Raw genomic sequence first — 17,258 nt, forward strand, 5'->3', positions numbered from 1 at the left:
ACTTTTAGGTGCTGTTGCTGTAGGCTGAAAAAATAAAATAGCTATTACATTGCATGCCACCAGAGGTAGCAGTTGTCGCAAGCCTTGGCCATTTTCCAGGAGTCTAGGCCAAGCTGCAGAAGTGTGGCTAAGCAGAAGACTCCAAAGACTGTCTCTGAGTAACCCTAGCATCAACCTTTGCAAGTGTGACAACTAGCTTGGTCAGCAAAGTCAAGGAAGTTATCCACAAGTCTAACTAAACCAGTAATAAGAGACAATTAAACAAAGCACAAGGCCTGAAAGGAGACACTATAAGGGAAAACCATACATTAAATAATCCAAATAGACTATATCATAGCTTTATCTTAAAATATTAGTAGTAGTGATTGATGTAACCAAATTTATTAGATGCTATTTTGCTATAATAGATATATTAAGGTTAAGATTCTCAGATAATTTGTAAAAACAAAACAACCTTGTCAGAGAATACCATAAACTAAGGTAAAGAAGAAACAGAAGTGTTGAACAACATTCCACGATAGGGGAGGAAAGGAGGATATAACTTACTTTCCCAAGGATATAAATCCCAACTAACTGAGTACATCTACACGAGATTCCTTAATGCGCAGTGAACTATTCTACTGAGCGTTAGCGTGTCACAGCAAAAACTGTGCTACTGTGCTAATGGGCAGTAGAATTAGTCTACTATGCATTAAGCAGTACAAAAAAGTTCACCTTTGCTACTGTGCATTAGTGCAGCTACTGCGTCTTTATCTAGTTTCTCATATTAGAGGTACTAAACTTAATATGCAGTAGCAAAAGCACATTAATGAACGTGTAGTTGCATCTGCTGATACCTTGCAAGTCCACAAGAGATCTGGCTCAGTCCACTTCCAAAAGTTTCACTGAAACAGAGAAATGTCAATAAAAACAATCAGAGGTCATTTATTAGACTATTAAATCAACCATCTATAGATATGGGGTATAGGCTGGAAGGAAATTTGGAGAACTCAGTAAATTCAAGATCTGCTGCCAATTTGTGTGCCACCCTTGAGTCTCCCCAGCCAGAATAGATGAGAATCTATGTTGTGCTGCCACAGGTAACCAGATAAACTTTGGGATAAAATTGTTTGTTTTTGTGTTTTGAAGTACAAGCAAATAAGACGTTGGGCTGTAGACCTGTTTCTGCCTCTTTTATCAGCAGCAATCCCACAAAGTGACCTGTAATCTAGGTAAAACAGTGCACGTCTACACAGGACACTATGTCACCGTAGCGACAAGTTATGGAGACATAGCTCATCACTATAGCATCAAAGCACTGGCGGGCATGAACCATGACACCACTGCTACTGTGCAGTAGCAACAAGCTATTGTGTAGTAGGGTCAGAAACAACCTGTGCGGTGCTGGGACTGCACTAAACCAAGTACTAAATGACTATGCAGTACCAACTGCTCAGTGGGGCACACGCGTAGACACACCCACAGTGTTCTAACTCTGAGTGAAACTTCCTTTTTCACCAGTAAAGTGCTTTGGTATGAGGGCACTGGCATATATGCAGAATGCTATTTTAACAGGCTATGGCACAGTTGCTTCCAAATATGTAGATTTTTTCTGATGGAAACTTTTGTTTTGTCTTTTCCTGCCACCTGCCCCACATTTATTTCAGGCAGGGATGATCATTTTCCTAGTGTCATCTGTTGCAATAATCGCTCTGTCTGTGATTAATGTTGGAAACCGTATCTTACTCATCTTGTCACCACCTCTATTGGGAACTTCTGCCTCCATGCCTTTGATTGGTTTCCTGCTGGGCTATGTCCTTTCAGCATGTTTCAAGCTCAATGACCGGTATGTCCATTCACCACCCCATCCTTCAATCATCTTCAGTTCCTCTTGCCAATGAAGGCTCTTGGCAAGGGGTATGAGTACAAAAGAATGAAGGCCATATGAATGTTGGGCTGAAGGCTGGGCAGGGTGACACCTTAGAGACTAACTAGTTCAGAGAGGCACAATCTTTTGTAGGTGACAATTCACTTTGTCAGATGCTACGAATGGACTCAGAGAAAGAAAGGGTTTTAAAAAAAAAGAGAGAAATGTAAATACAAAGAAAAAGAACAGAGGGAGGAGGCATGGCTGAGGGAGGCAAAAGGTGTGTTAAAAAGTCAGTAGGGATAAACAAGACAGCTGACACATTCAGGGACATAAGAACAAACGGCTGGAGTTAAAAGCTAGTCTAGATAATGGGATAAAAACCCCCACTCTCTTTTGAAACCATTTTAACACAATCCACTCCATGGAGGAGTTCTCCCACAATTTATCATTCAAGTTTGTATTTAAAGGGTTTTTGATTTGTTATTTGTTTGGAGACGGCTACTCTCAACGTTGGGATGCCTGGTATGCTGGGAGGCACTGAAACAGTTTGTTCCAGGGTACTGTAAATGAAGGTAGGGTGTGAACAGATGGAACATTATATCTTTAAACAGAGCAGAGGACTTGGGGAACATGTGTCAGCTGAACTGATGTAACAGTTTTGTCTATCCATTCCAAACTCCATGTTAGCTGACTGAGCTGCTGTAAATATATACTTGAGCTAAAGTTTTAACAAGTTCAACATGAGAATAGTTTAGATCCAATTCTATTAGGAGAGGAGTGGACAGGCAAAACAGTTATATTGGTTTAGTGTGAACTGTGATACACTGGAATCATTTAAAATGGAAATAATTTTTTCATCCTTCTCACCATAAACTTTGATCATGGTCTCCTAGTGCTGGTTTTGGAATCATGAGGACAGAATAGAGAGGCTGCCTGTACAAGTATTTCATTAGTTTTTGTGCTGACAGAAGCTTGCTCTTTAGCTTCAGGACAAATGCAGTACGATCAGTAGTAGTTTTAGTTGCACCTCCATTGTTGCTAGCTAGTGTGCCTAAATGCTGATTGGTATTTGAGATGAGCACAAGCTCATGGACAAAGAATGAGTTGGTTGTTCTCCTTGGTCCACCACAAGCAATATCAACCATGGGTACATGGAGGATTTTGTAAAGGAGTGGGGTGCACCCCTTACTAACAACCTTCCCCTCCTCCCCCTGCACTCCCATGGGATGGGGAGATCGCACTGCAAGAGCCAGGGATTCATTGTATGTCCCCAAATCAGGTAAGAATCCTGCTTTCTTCCCCACAACTCTTGGCAACCTATTCCTTCCCCTCTGTGCTCATCAGCTCCTCCCCTCCCATTCCTCCCTATCTCACCCACCACCCACCAGTGTCATTGTCCCCATCTGACCCAGAGGCAGAGCAAGCTCCAGAGCTGCTCCAGCTGAGCTGTGCAGGCAGTCAGGCTCAGCCAGGGATCGTGGCAAGAGCAGTAACAGTGGTGGGTGGGTTCCCACCACCTATGCCTGTTCCCAGGCTGACAGGGAACACCCAGGGGCACTGGGAAGAGAAGAACCTGCCCACTGCTGCTGTCTCCAGCTGAGCCCCTATTACCCCAGCTGGACCAGAGGAGTGGCTCTGGAGCTCCCCCCGCTGCCTTGGATAAGCCAGGGAATGTGGGGAGAGTGGCAGCAATGGGTGACGAGATGGGGGAATGGGAGAGGAGGTGCAAGTGAAGGGGGTGGAATTGTTGCCTACGTCATGGAATTATAAAAGGCCCTAGCTGCTTTCTCATTGTGGTCTAAGATTGGGGGGGAAGGGGAGGGGGGGGCAAGGGGAGGTGAGGTGAGACGGCACCACAAGATCCCTTTCTAGATCCACCCCTGGTACCAACTCTAGTAGCAATTTCTATTAACTACATACCTGGCCACTACAAACAAGACTAAAACGCATCAAGTTGTTTCATGCAAGCCACAGAAAAAGTTGATGCATAGTTATACCTTTGCAAAATGAAGCTATTGTTACCAAGAATTAAATATGTCCATGTTAAGTAGTATAAAAATGTACCATATCTTTAATGCCTGTGTATGTCTACTTCTGACCTGTTCAGGTGCAGGAGGACAGTGTGCATGGAGACTGGCTGCCAGAATATACAGCTCTGCTCTGCTATCCTCAAAGTGGCCTTTGACCCTGAAGTCATTGGACCCCTCTACTTCTTTCCACTGCTGTACATGGTTTTCCAGATCGGAGAGGGCCTTCTCTTGGTACTGACCTTCAGGGTACATGAAAGGATAAAGAAACCAAATGGCAAGTGCAGTTGTGCTCCCATTTCTTTGGTACTTTTCCTCTCAAAGGATCTCAGTGTATTTTATCAAGACCATGTACAGGTATTAATCCACTGGTCACTTAACTGCTGCTGTCATGCACTCAAAGTGCAAGGTGTAGTTTTGGATTCCCAGTGGAGTGAAGTTTGCAGGCTGCTTTATGGGGAAGGGTGGGGGAGAGCTGTTCTGGGCATATTATTAGCATGCTATGCCTCTGCTGTACAGGGAACTGTGAATACTAGGGCAGCATATTTTTTTTACCATCTTGATTAGATAGCTTAGTAGTATCACTGGCCCTATAGCTGAATTCCTCTTCCTAAGACTGCCAGTGCCTCCCCACAGACATACTTGGCAGAAGCCAGAGTCGCTCTTTTGGCAACCTGCTCAGGAGCTCCTTCCCTGTCAGCTGCCAGGGTAAGACTGCCTCCCTGCCTCAGGCCCTGGGCTGATATATATGTCAAGCCCACCCTCCTTCCCATCAGGTGCCTTCCCTGATTGCTGCCTGAGCTGTTTCTGGACCTTCTCTCCTCTTAAAGTGACAGAAATGTGCTAAGTGCCTTGTCTCACTGGGTCAAATTAACGGTCCATCTACCCGAGCACCCTGTCTTCATCACTGGCAGAAGGGGACGCTAGAGGGAGAACACTGAACCAAATAGTGCTCGAGTTATTCTTCCTGGCATCTACCATTACTGGTTCAGAGATGGTCAAAGGAAACATCTCCAACCTTTCTGTTTAACAGCTTTTAATAGCTCTATCATCCATAAATTTGTCTAGCTCCTTTTGGGATCTGGCTATGCTATCTGCCTCTACCACCTCCTGTGGTAATGAATTATACAAGTTAACAGGCATTGTGTAAAAAAGTGTATTCTCTTGTTCGTTTTAAAACTATCACCTACTAATTTCAGTGGGTGCCCCCTAGTTCTAGTATTTTGGAACGTGGTGAACAATTGATCCCTGTTCCCTGGTCCACACCCTTCATGATTTTATAAACCTCTATCATACCCCACCTAAGCCTTCTTTCCAAACTGAAGAGTCCTAGCCTTTTTTTAGTTCCTCCTGGTATGGCAACTGCTCTATACCCCTGATCATTTTGATTGCCCTTCTTTGTACCTTTTCTGATTCAACTACTACTATTTTTCTCCAGGTGCATTACTTTGTTTATCTTCCATTTCTTTGCCCAGGGGTATAGGTTGTAGCTGTTTTGGTCTAAGGGCATAGACGGACAAGGTTCTTTGGGTGAATCTAATATCTTTTATTAGACCAACTTAAATAGTAGGAAAAAAAAATTTCTTAGCAAGCTTTCGGGTTTAAAAACCCTTTGTCAGGCTGAGAAAGTCTCTGCAGTTGGTGTGTGCTCTTCCTGGATGGAATGAATAGTAAAGAAGCCAGAGGCTGGGCTGCATGCAAGATAGGCAGTCAATGAAGATGTGAATTGAGGAGTCAGTGGGTGAGAGAGAGACTGGGTGGGATGTGGGAGAGAGAAGAGGGATGAATGTAGCAGGTAAACAGTGGAGGGATACCTGGTACATCTTCACTGAGTGCCTGTCTCACATGCATACCAGGCCAGCCTCTGGCTTCTTTACTATTCATTCCATCCAGGAAGAGCACACACCAACTGCAGATGCTTCCTTAGCCTATCAAAAGGTTTTTAAACCCAAAAGCTTGCTAAGAATTTTTTTCCAACTATTTAAGTTGGTCTAATAAAAGATATCAGATTCACCCAAAAAACCTTGTTGGTCATTTCTTTGTTCATTCACTCAGCTTGGTGAAATATGTCTGCATCTCCTTTCCATCAGCTTGGGACTTGACTAACCAGAATAATCTGGCATTATGTGCAAACAGTGATTTCACTGTGCATCCCCATTTCCAGGTTATTGATAAAAACATTGAACAAAAATTGGGCCCAGCACAGATACCTATGGGGCTCTATTTCGACCTCCCTCCATCCTGAAAAGGACCACTTAGCCCTACCCTTTGTTTCCTATCTTTTAACCAGCTCTCAGTCACCAGAAAGCCTTCCTCCCAAACCCATGACAATGCAGTTTTTTTAAAAACCTTTGGTGCGGGACTTCGTCAAAAGCGTTTTGGAAGTTCAGATGTGTCAACTGGATCCCCCTTCTCCATGTGCTTGTGAACACCTTCAAAGAACTCCAGCAGATTGATGAGGCAGGATTTCCTTTTACAAAAAGCCATGCTGATTCTTACCCAGCAGATCATGCTTGTCCACATGACTATGAGTTTTATTCATTATTATACAGTAGATTCTACCAACTTGCCATGGATGGAAGTGAGATTCACCTCTGGAGCCCTTTTGGAAAATGGACATTATGTTGGCAACCCACCAGTCCTCTGGCACAGAGGTTTTTTGCAATTATAGGTTACATACGATTGCCGACAGTTCTGCAATTTCACCTCAAGAGTTCCTTCAGAATTCTTGGATGAATGCCATCCAGTCCTGGTGACTTATTAATATCTTATATATCTAAAACTTCTTTGGTTCTCACTGCAATGTGGTCCAACTCTTCAGACCTATCTACTAGGAAAGACTGATCTGGCATGGAAATTTCCCCCGTTTCTTCTGCATTAAACAATGATGCAAGCAATTTGTTTAGCTTCTTTGCTATGCTGTAATCAGCCCAGAGTACACTTTTTGTATCATTGTCATCTAATGATCCCAGCAATTCTTTAGCTGGCTTCCTGCTTCTTATGCATTCTAAAAAGTTTTTATTATTAACTTAGATTGGGCAGGGAGCAGAAAGAAGAGCAGCAGATCAAGCAGGGAGCACAGAGCAGGGCAGTAAATCAGGCAGTGGAAGGGGATCAGAGTGGCACTCAGGAACCAGGTCCAGATGAGCACAACATGTCTGCAGCACCACATACTGCATGTTCAGCTGTTCTCTGCGCTGCAAGGGAGCAGCTGGGGGGGGGGGGGGGGGGAATTGCCTCCTGGATATCCAGGGGTCAAAAAACCCTGCACAAAAAAAAAAGCAGACTGGCACACATGGGGGCAGCGTGCACCACTCAAAACCAGAGCCTGGCCAGCCAGAGCCATGCTTCAGTTGCCAACCAGGCTCCAAGCAGCAGAATCACCACTGCTGTAGCTCCAGGAGGCTCCCAGGGCTCCACATGAGGCTGCTGGGGCCAGGCTGGCCCTAGCCTCCTCTACCCCACCCAGGGTGACTTGCCACATGCCAGAGGGCACATGGCACAGGCATTCCCTGCAGACTAGTGATGGCATATGGTGTCCTGCTGTTAGTTGTCCCCAGGGAACCAAAAGTTCACGCTCGTGTGGATGTAGCATGGTCAGGAAGAGCACAGGGTTTTAATTGTGGCACATCTGCCAGAAAGGTTTGCCCCCACTGCACTAGAACATAAATGCTGGAAGCAAAACTTCTAAAATGACGTTTCCTAAGTGGGGTTACTGAAAAAGACATGCAAAAAACTCCAAGTCTAGCAATTAGTTTTGTAACCCAGCCCTGACTAGTGCTACATATTTCTTACCAATGGACTGAGTTACTCAAATGTCGTATTTTCATGTATATCACATGCCCCCCAAGTAAGACATGCACCTTGTTTTGGGAAGGCAGAAAGAAGAAAAAAAGATTTGTCCAGTTATGCCTAAATGCTGTCTGAAGGAGATCCTGATTGCAGTGGGTGGCTATTGCTGTGAGAAGGTTAACACTGTAGCTCTCTGACCCTGAAGGGTGAACTCTGTCCCCTCCTTCCCTGAGACTGCTGCAAGATGGCTGCTGTGTCTCACTATGCTTGCTTCTATTTTAGTAAATAAAAATCAGTTTTCCTGCTTAAAACATGCACCCCAATTTTGGGGGGGATGATTTTTGGGGGGGAAAGGTGTGTGGGTGATATGTAAGTATATGTGTTAAGTTGTACACTAGGCTGGTTCAAGTTTAATGAAGAGCACCTCACCCACTTCTTCCAAATGGTGCTATCCTAGATCAACACCAACATATTGGTAATTTAGGTCTACAAGTCCATATGGGCAGACTTACTTCTTATGAGGCAAACGTTGGAGCTGGAGGAGTAGACTATCTAGGTCATTTGTTGAGAAGAGCATAAAAAAGCCTAGCAGCTGTACTTATTTAAAGGGAAAAATAATACCATATTTTCTTAGATACCATTTGTGTCCAAATAAAACAGACTCCTTTGCTTTGGGATGGCAGAATGAGCAGCAGGGGGCAAAGGGGTGGAAAGATGTTTTTTCCAGAGTCATGGCTGAATAAGGCCAGATGGAGAGACTGCACTTACTCTTTGCTGTTGCATAAGGCAGTGGTGAGGCTTCTCCTGGAGTACTGTGGCCAGTTTTGGGCCCTACACTTAATGAAAAATGCAGGCAGATTGGAAGAAGTTCAGAGGAGAGCGATAGAGATTATCAGAGGCCTGGAAAATGTGATTTATGAGGAAAGGCTGAACTAGGATTGTTTACTCTGGAGAAGATTGAGGGGGGATTTGATAACAGTCTTCAAATACCTGAAGAGTGATTATAGATGGGCAGTAGAGGACAAAACTTGGAGTAATGGCCTCAAACTACAGAAAAAGAAATGTAACTTGAAGATTAGGAAGATTTTCCTGACTATGAGTGTGGTTAAGCACTGAAATAGGCTTCCTAGAGAAACTGTACAATCTCCAGCCTTGGAAATTTTCAGGAGCAGGTTAGGCAGACAGTTGGCTGAGATGGCTCAGTCAGGGCCTATCCTGCCTTTAGTAGGGGCTGGACTAGATGACCTCATGAGGGCCCTTCAAACCCTACTCTCCTGTAAAATCTAAACACATTCAAGCAACCCCCAGTGGAATTTAGGAGTCAAGGCAATACAAGAACAGCTGAAATTTTCCTGCAATATGACCTTTCTTTGACATGGGTTAAGACCAAGGGGGCCTCATTTGATTTTTTTTCCCTGTTCTTTAGGTACAGCAAAAATGATCTATACAGCTGTGGATGGCAACACTGCACAGGAAATAAAGCCACCACCAAGAAACAAGAGCAAATCAAGGAAAAGGCAGGAGGACTATGCAACAGGAATCTCCACCAAAGCTTCAAGTAATGCTCTCCACCCATGGTTTGCTGAACTTGAGTAGTTTTGCATAATGTCCAAGCCAGCCTAGACCCTCACTGGAAAGCTCTCAAAGGTTTCATTCAGTAGATGACTCCCAAACAGGGTCCACAGACTCTATTTGAGAGACTTAATGGACTAGCTAATTCTTGGCAATCTACAAAGTATTGCTTGCTAGTGGTGATGAAAAGATGGAGTTTACCTCAATGAAAACTCTCCCAGGATCCCATATGCTCCATCACTGAGTTGTGTCAGAACCCACAGCTAATTCTTATTAGCATCACCTGAATCAGACCAGTTCTGTTCACCTATGAACTTGGTCTTTCTGACAAGCAATTTGAGGGAGCTGCAATTTTAATATAATGATGAATAAACAAATGAAAGACTAAGTGGTCCAAAGTGCCTTGGCTTTGTAGGAACACCCATGCCCAGGAACTAATACTGAACACTTGGGAGCATCATACAGTAACTGTTTAGTGGCAGAGTTACTATTGAAAGAGATGCTCCAGGCCCACTGCACTGCATTCACAATAGCCAACTTACCCAAAGTAATGTAGTTTAACAAAGAGCACATGTTGGTTGTATTGAAAATCCATCCTGAATAAAAGCAACAAACATACTTTCTGATTTTTGCAATCACTGCTGTAGTTTTCAAACATTAGATACTGTACCAGTTTCTTGCTGTTTGACTCCTTTTCCAAATGTCATCTGTTGCCATTGAGTCTGACTGCCTATATCCCAGCAATGTAACACCAGAAAACTATCCAGAATCAGGAAGCCTAGTCACTAGAAGGGGCTCTTGGAGCACGACAGCTAGTACTCTGAAATGCCTCTCTTGAACAATCTGGAGTCCATTACTTCAAATTGCTTTAAGTAGGGGCACTGCTACTCCTCCCAACCAATTGAGACAGTGCGGCCAGCTGACACACCCCAACTGGCCAGTCAGTCCAGGTAGGCCCGTCTGTTACAAATCCTGACAGTACCCCCTTCTCTACAGAGCTCCTACTCTATAGGTCCCACTCTATACGTGTCCCAGGTCCAGGTCTTTCTGCGTGGACTGGATGGACTGCCCAGACTAGGTTAAGGGCATAAATGAGTTCCCATGATTATTTCTCTGGCCTGCATCCTTCCCAGATAAGAGCTGCCACCAACTTTTAAGGACTTGACATGGGGAGTTGGGAGTATAACCAAGAATTCCATTAGTGGCCTAGGTTCCCAAGCTCCCTTACATAGTGCTTGCTTGCTTGCGGTCCCCAACCCAGATACTGTTCCTGAATGCAGATACTAGCAAGTCTTCTTAGAACGGAGAAGAAATCACTTCCCTTTTAAAACAAAGCTGAAGATAGTTTCCAGCATCACTTTCTCCTTTTATATAAGTGATTTGAGCAATCACCCAGTAAGTAGGCCACCTGAGTTGAATTCCCTCTTTTCATCCCAAGGGGGCTCACTTACATCTCACAAGTAACTGAACCACTGGACTTTAGGCTATACTGGGTAGGTTAACACTTACTACCCATCTGTCTGAAACTGTACTGTGCCACAAAAAAAATTCAAGACAGACTAGGCCAAAAACAATCCTGTAACCTATTGGTAAAGGAATTTACTTGACAGAGGAGCCCCGATTTCAGGGTTTTCCCTAAAATTGGTGACTGCAATTTGCAGTCACTGGATAAAACATGAAAAAACACATAGGGAAACAGGGACAAGAGTGTAGGGTTTTCTTCCCCCTCTTGGAAAGCACCCTAATAATCCATTAGGCTACAGCCCTGCTCCATCTTACAGCTGCCTGGTCCAGAAAAGTTTCATTTCTTGCTGCATAGTAATCTAAACTCTCATGCTAAACTATTATGTGCAACTATAACCATAAAATTTATAGGGAGCTGGAACCTGTCAGTGCAAATTAGACAAGTTCTGAGCACAACTACTGGTTCAAGTGCATCACAAGACTTGAGCAGGGGTATTATTTTGCCCCTATATCACTACCAGGCATCTCACACCACAGAGCAGCTGTTTCAGATGTGCACCCTAGCTGTCTAGGGAACATCCCAAAAGCAAGGTTTGACTAGCAATCTTTTTGAAAACAACAATATAGTTAAGATTTTGCATGCAAGTTACCCTATATCTAGCCTAGCTCTTGGGGCCACAGCCAGTGTCCATGTAAGCAACTAGCCTTTCCAGTCAAACCACTGCAGATTTGTATAGCTTCCCCCAAGTGTAGACTTTACTGCCAACTCAATGCAACTCTCTCAAATTACTGAAGATTGCTGTACCCTAAGAACACACAGATGCAATCAGGGCCCAGACACTGCTACAGGCAGCAGGAAGGCAGGCACTCCCTTCTCCTGTTCCCTGAACTTTTTACCTGCAGCAGTGTCACTCCTATGCAGGGTACTCAGGAAGTTCTAGTTCTGTTGGGCAGCAGTAGAGTGGGCTGCCCACTCCACACGGGTGTCTGTAACAAAGGAATGAGGTTAATCATCCCTCAGCAATAATAAAGCTCAGTTACTGTTCCTGCATGTTCACATTGATGAAACCTCCAGAACAGGCAGCTGCAAAGAGGGCTGGTCAAGTCACATTTCTGGCCTCTAGAAAACTGTATTAATTTAATTAATTAAACTCCCCCATGTAAGAATTCAGGGCAAGTTGCACACAACTGAGACATTCACAACTGAATGAAAACCTTGGTAGGCTAAGACTTCTGACAGTCTCCAGAACACTAGAGTACAAGTAATTTGCAGCGCCGTCAGTGAACTCCACACCACCTTCCTTGGAATTAAGAATACCTATCTAAACAAAGAACAGCTACCCGAGTTTGCTGTGCCGTCTCTGCTTTCTAGAATGGAGCTCTCTTCCCTTTTAAACCCTTTGTAGTTGCCATTTGGGTTCCAACCTAGAGGGCTAAAGGTTAAGAAACTAGCAGCAGGTGTGTCTAGAATGCTTCCATGTGGCTTCTCACCTGGTTGGCATCTAACACATCTACCGGCAACAGAGGAAGGACAAAGTGTGCAATGGTAGGAAATCTGAGCCAGGAATCTGGGGGTGGGAAGAGTGGATGGCAGCTTCTGTAGCATTCTAAGAGCAAGACTGTGGTTGCCTGTTGTGAAAGGGGAGAGGATGGAGACATAACTACCCAATACAGCTCCCTGCCCAGTACCAGATTGCAGCTGGGAAAGCGGGAGGCAGCAGCAGCACACAGAAGAAAAATGGGTAAGATCCTTGGTGCTACCCCTGGTTGTGTACAGCCATAATTCAGATTGTACTGTGAATTACTATAGCGCCCTACTTTCCACCAACCTCGATTAAAACAACTAAGTACTGCAACTCCAAGAGGCTTAACAACTAGCATTACCACATTGTATTTTCCTTCTCTGCTATGTTTCTCATTCTCTTTCCCACATTTAATGAGTAGGGTGGCTGGGGAGGGGCACTTATTACCTCTTATCTGGACTAATACAGGGTGTTGCTGTGATTCACAGTAATGGAAGTCATCTTTCACGACCCTTGAAAGGACCATGCCCATTTCTGATCAGCCACATTAAGAAGCAAAATGAAGAAAACAAACACATTTATGGTGCCTTTAGACTGCTTGTTTTTATTTCTTGAACAGGAAGAGCAGATATTTATAGAACCACTACGAGCAGGAGCATTAAGCACTTGACATTATGTCACTTCTTCATTCATGGGTGTATGTTCTGTGTTTATAGTGCAAAGTGTTTTAAAGGAACAGAATAAGTCTTCAAAAAATAATGTTTATTGGTAATGTTAACCAGCTTTTGTTTTGCTGACCCATAACCAAAAGTTGTCGGAAACACAAAAAAAAAAAAGTTTAAATGAAAAAAAATCTAAAATAAAGCTTTATATACAGCAGGGGAAGAGCTCTTAGCTGTCCAATGCTATCAGTTTAAATTTGAGACATTAAAACTAAATATCCTGAATTACTATTCACAGTTCAATATACTGGGAATTGATGTGTTCAGGGGTTTGTTTGTTTTTTTGAAGTACAAAAAAAATTAAATTGTCTGCTTTAGTTATAAAGAGCTCTGTCCATATACACAAACTATACACTTCAGACATTCACAAAAATGTGAGCAAAAGGGATTATCAAAAGACATTTAATACAATTAATTCGGTAACCCCTCCATTGTGGTCCACATCTACAAAGTTGTCCTGGCCCCACCCACCCAATCCAAACCCCTCCCCACAGAAAAAAAAAAATCACATACTTACCACAAGTTTTAGCAAGTATGGTTTAAAAAAAAAAAAAAAAAAAAAAAGGGCCCCCCCCCAGCAAGTTAATTTTAGTTCAATTGCCACTGTCAACAGATCTGGACCTTGACCGAGACCTCTGCCGGTCAGATGCTGGAGATTTAGATCTACTTGAAGAGCTACGTTTCTGGCTCTTTTCTGGCATAGGAGACCTACTAACTGAACGAGACTTGCTACGGCTCCTACTCCTTGACCTGGTGTAGGACTTGCGGCTTCGGGAGCGAGACCGGCTACGAGATCTAGATGAACTTCTGCTACGGGAACGAGACCGGCTTCTGGACCTACTGGAAAAATCATAAAGAACAAATAAATAAATCGGCATTAGTGTCATGTACACACTGAAATGCAAGTTATGCTTAGATGTAGGTTCATTTGGAATGAAGGGGAAAAGTATATACCTGTGTCTTTTGCTGCCTTCAATTAGTTTAATTTTTCTTCCATTGATTTCTTTGCCAGAGAGCTTTTCAATAGCATTTTTTAAATCACTGTAAGAGGCAAACTCAACCACCCTACCAAAAAAAAAAAAAAAAAAGCCACAAAAGCTGTTAGATAATTCATGATGATTATGCAACTCTAAATCCAGTAGCATTAAAGCACTTGACATTTTTCGGATGACTGTTTTTGCTTTTTGGACTAGTCCTGTCATTACAAGGCAGCCTGAAAAAAGATAAGTTGTAACTACTCATTCCAAAATACCGAGTCTAGGTCCTATTTAGAAGTGCTTTGTAATACTACAAGATTTAGTAGGATACTGGGTTAGACACTTACCCTTCATTTAGCTTAGGTCTGTGCGCATCCGCAAAGGTTACTTCCCCAGCTTGTCTCATGAAGTCTTTGAGATCCTAACATAAGACCAATTACATTATTCAAAGAAATTATAGCATTTAATTTAATTATGCGTATATAAAGTTTAAAAACCAAACAAAAACCCCATACAAAAAAAAAGACTACTGAAAGAGAAAATGTTAGATAAATTACAAACATGGCAATGCCACACTTGTATTCTACACAAAAAAGAATATGTAGATCAGGGTATGAAATAAAAGCCAAAAAACAAAAAAAGCCACAGCATTTGCCTTTAAAGCAAGATGCTCATGAAAAGTCAGATTTTACATTAAAAAGAAGATATTAGTCTATGTACTGAGTTGAGTGCAAGCTACTTCCCATATATTTTTGTAGCATAAAAAAAGAAAGACTGAAGAACAAGTCTTATGCTTATACAGAACATATACAAGACACCAGTAATTTTGTGCCCCATATGTCATTAAAAATATAGTTTACTTTACCTTCATTAATATTTCCCTAGGCTAGCCAAGCAGCAAACTGCATTAAGCGATCGGAGATACCGTCATGACATATGCCCGACTGGCTCTTCGCCACCCACTTGAAGAACACTACCCAGTCGATGGAAGCCTTTAAATCGCACAGCCCTCCCTATTAGCAGACTACTGATGGATGCAGACATTTTCTACTCTTGAAGTTACCAAGGACCACTTTACTGCGATCAGGATTCCAACGACCACCTAAACGCGCATCTTTCAACTCTTTTCGACCAGGACCTCTTATTCGGAAGCGTTACAGGAGGAACAGCTCTCAACTTAGGGATCAGATCTCGTTAACTCTCTGGGATCGCTGCAATGTGGCACTTTAAGGAAGTGCATCGATTACGTCTAGACCGGCAAACACAGATCTAGAGGTGGCCAACTGACATTGTAGGAGCTGACTGGAAAGTCAACCAGGCCCAACCAAGAGTGACCAAGACAGAACGATTAGGATAACCCACAGGCACTCCTCGTCATAAGGCCAACGACACAGATAGGCTGGCAAATAAAGGGTTTAATATGTGGTTAAAATTGATTTAAAAAACAAGAAAAAAATAAAAAAATTCCTCAAATATTTAAATTTACAATTTACATAATATTAAAGACTATTTTAAAATACTGTAATTATATTATTTAAAATTACATTAACTATAAAAAAAGTTGCATAAATATTTCAATTTAATGTAATAAAATAGTTTTAGTTAAAATGTACTTGGGTATTATCAATCATCATTACATACCCATTAAATGAAGTCAAAAGAGTTAATCGTTTTTAACAAACCTGCCAGCTGACTCGGGAAGACAGATTTTCTACTATGAGACGATTTTCTGTTCGAACAGGGGGAGCATTTCTGTGTGAAGGGGAGAAAAAAAAGTTGCAATATCCCAAGGTTTAAAAAGGAGCAGAATTATCAGCTGTAAGGGCATATACAGCCTTTAAATGTTAAAGAATAACTACCATTAATTAACATGGCAAGTTAACACTACCTTTCAGAAAATAAGCAGAAACATTACATCTCTTAATTACATGTATATTCTTCAGCATATTTTTGCTAATCCAAGATCTTATTTAAAATTAAAATTAGGGAAGCCATGCCATGACATACTTAAGAGATTAGTCTAGTCTGCTATATATACCTCCTGTCACTACGTGGACGGCGGCTACTAAAACGGTCAGAGTATCGCCCTCTGCCTCTACCTCTGGAACGGGCCCGTGCGTGTTCAATTGTAACCCTGAAAGAAAGAAACAAGACTCCACTGTGTCTGTACACCCTTCTAAAGTCAGAAGACTTAAATGGAAAAAAACCCACATGCACAAATGTATGAACTAGTCTAGTTTTTAGACTGAGATTTGCTTGTATTCTTTGCTTTAGCAGACAAACAGGTGTTATCTACTTTTAAAAGCAACACACTAAATCAAAAGTATTTTTACCTCTCACTACAGAGCTCCTTCCCATCCAGTTCATAGACTGCATCATCTGCATCCCTTGGATCTTCAAACTCCTATTTTGCAAAACGAAAACAGCATCATCAACATTAATCTGGAAGTGACATCTGCATACGGCTTATCTGTACAGCTCACATCAGCATTTCAACATTGAAAGAAATCCCAGTTTAGAAACAAACAAACAAACAAACAAAGTCTCAATTACTCTGGTTTCTAGGCAAGGTAGTTTCTGGGGGCAAACAAGTTTGGCAAGATTTGATATTTACAAAATTGGGGGGGGTGCTATGCCCCACTGCATGCTGAATGGCTTGATGCAAAGTAGTGAACATGGAGGCAAATTAGTCAAGTCAGTTGTAAAATATTATTTCTTGTTATCTTGGTAGGAGAGACTAGTAAGCCATAGCTGAGCTCACTACAATGTGTGAGGCCTTTGGCAAGCGAGCGGTCTGGTAACCATCCTTACCACAAATCCAAAGCCCCTTTTCAGATCGATGTCTCGGATGCGGCCATATCCCTTGAAAAATCTCTCCACATCCTTCTCCCTGGCAGCAGGGTTCAGCCTCCCAATGAATACACGGCAGCCACTCATGTCTGCTTAAGTCAAATCAGCTATAAAGGAGGGAAGGGGAGAGCATTGGGCAGGAAGCCTCAGGAAAGGCAAGCCAAGAGCCTGATCAAGCCCCAGCAGCAGCAGCAGCAGCAGCAGCAGCACTGCCCCAGCCCCGCCCAGGAAACAAAACCGCAACGCCCACTCCGCCCCCGGCTGCGCAGGCGCACAATGCCACGCCTGTGCCGCAGTCTGGCATCTCTCACGTCAGCGGCCCGCCCGCGCAGCTCCGCCCAATGGCCTCGAGCCAAGCCAATAACGCCCCGCGCTGCACCAATGTGAAGCGACCAGCGCATTCAGGCCCCGCCCCTTGGACGCGGGCCGACGTAGCTCACACGTCACCAGAGCCCCCCCAGCGCTCCGCACATGCCCGCCCC

The 17,258-nt window shown here is 43.1% G+C and overlaps 2 protein-coding genes across 3 annotated transcripts in view; one reads left to right on the top strand and one right to left on the bottom strand.

The window, feature by feature from the left end:
* SLC10A1 (solute carrier family 10 member 1) overlaps window positions 1-9,484 on the top strand; it is an 11,845-nt gene extending 2,361 nt beyond the window's left edge. The window contains exons 3-6 of the mRNA XM_006025200.3: window positions 1,647-1,825; window positions 3,957-4,159; window positions 9,101-9,120; window positions 9,437-9,484. Of these exons, the coding sequence (XP_006025262.1) occupies window positions 1,647-1,825; window positions 3,957-4,159; window positions 9,101-9,120; window positions 9,437-9,484 (450 nt within the window). The remainder of the gene's footprint in view (window positions 1-1,646; window positions 1,826-3,956; window positions 4,160-9,100; window positions 9,121-9,436) is intronic.
* A 3,327-nt stretch (window positions 9,485-12,811) lies between these two features.
* Window positions 12,812-17,258, bottom strand: part of SRSF5 (serine and arginine rich splicing factor 5) — a 4,796-nt gene continuing 349 nt past the window's right edge. The window contains exons 2-8 of one of the 2 annotated variants that reach the window (XM_006025182.3): window positions 16,738-16,883; window positions 16,260-16,330; window positions 15,965-16,060; window positions 15,609-15,678; window positions 14,274-14,347; window positions 13,904-14,014; window positions 12,812-13,786 (exon numbers count right to left, since the gene is read on the bottom strand). In XM_006025182.3, coding sequence (XP_006025244.1) covers window positions 13,543-13,786; window positions 13,904-14,014; window positions 14,274-14,347; window positions 15,609-15,678; window positions 15,965-16,060; window positions 16,260-16,330; window positions 16,738-16,863 — 792 coding nt within the window. In that variant the 5' untranslated portion in view covers window positions 16,864-16,883 and the 3' untranslated portion in view covers window positions 12,812-13,542. Of the gene's footprint in view, window positions 13,790-13,903; window positions 14,015-14,273; window positions 14,348-15,608; window positions 15,679-15,964; window positions 16,061-16,259; window positions 16,331-16,737; window positions 16,884-17,258 lie in introns of both variants that reach the window. The other variant, XM_014520640.2, reaches the window with a different exon arrangement.

This window comes from Alligator sinensis, unplaced genomic scaffold, assembly GCF_000455745.1.
Source record: "Alligator sinensis unplaced genomic scaffold, ASM45574v1 scaffold768_3, whole genome shotgun sequence".
Classification (NCBI taxonomy): Eukaryota; Metazoa; Chordata; order Crocodylia; family Alligatoridae; genus Alligator; species Alligator sinensis.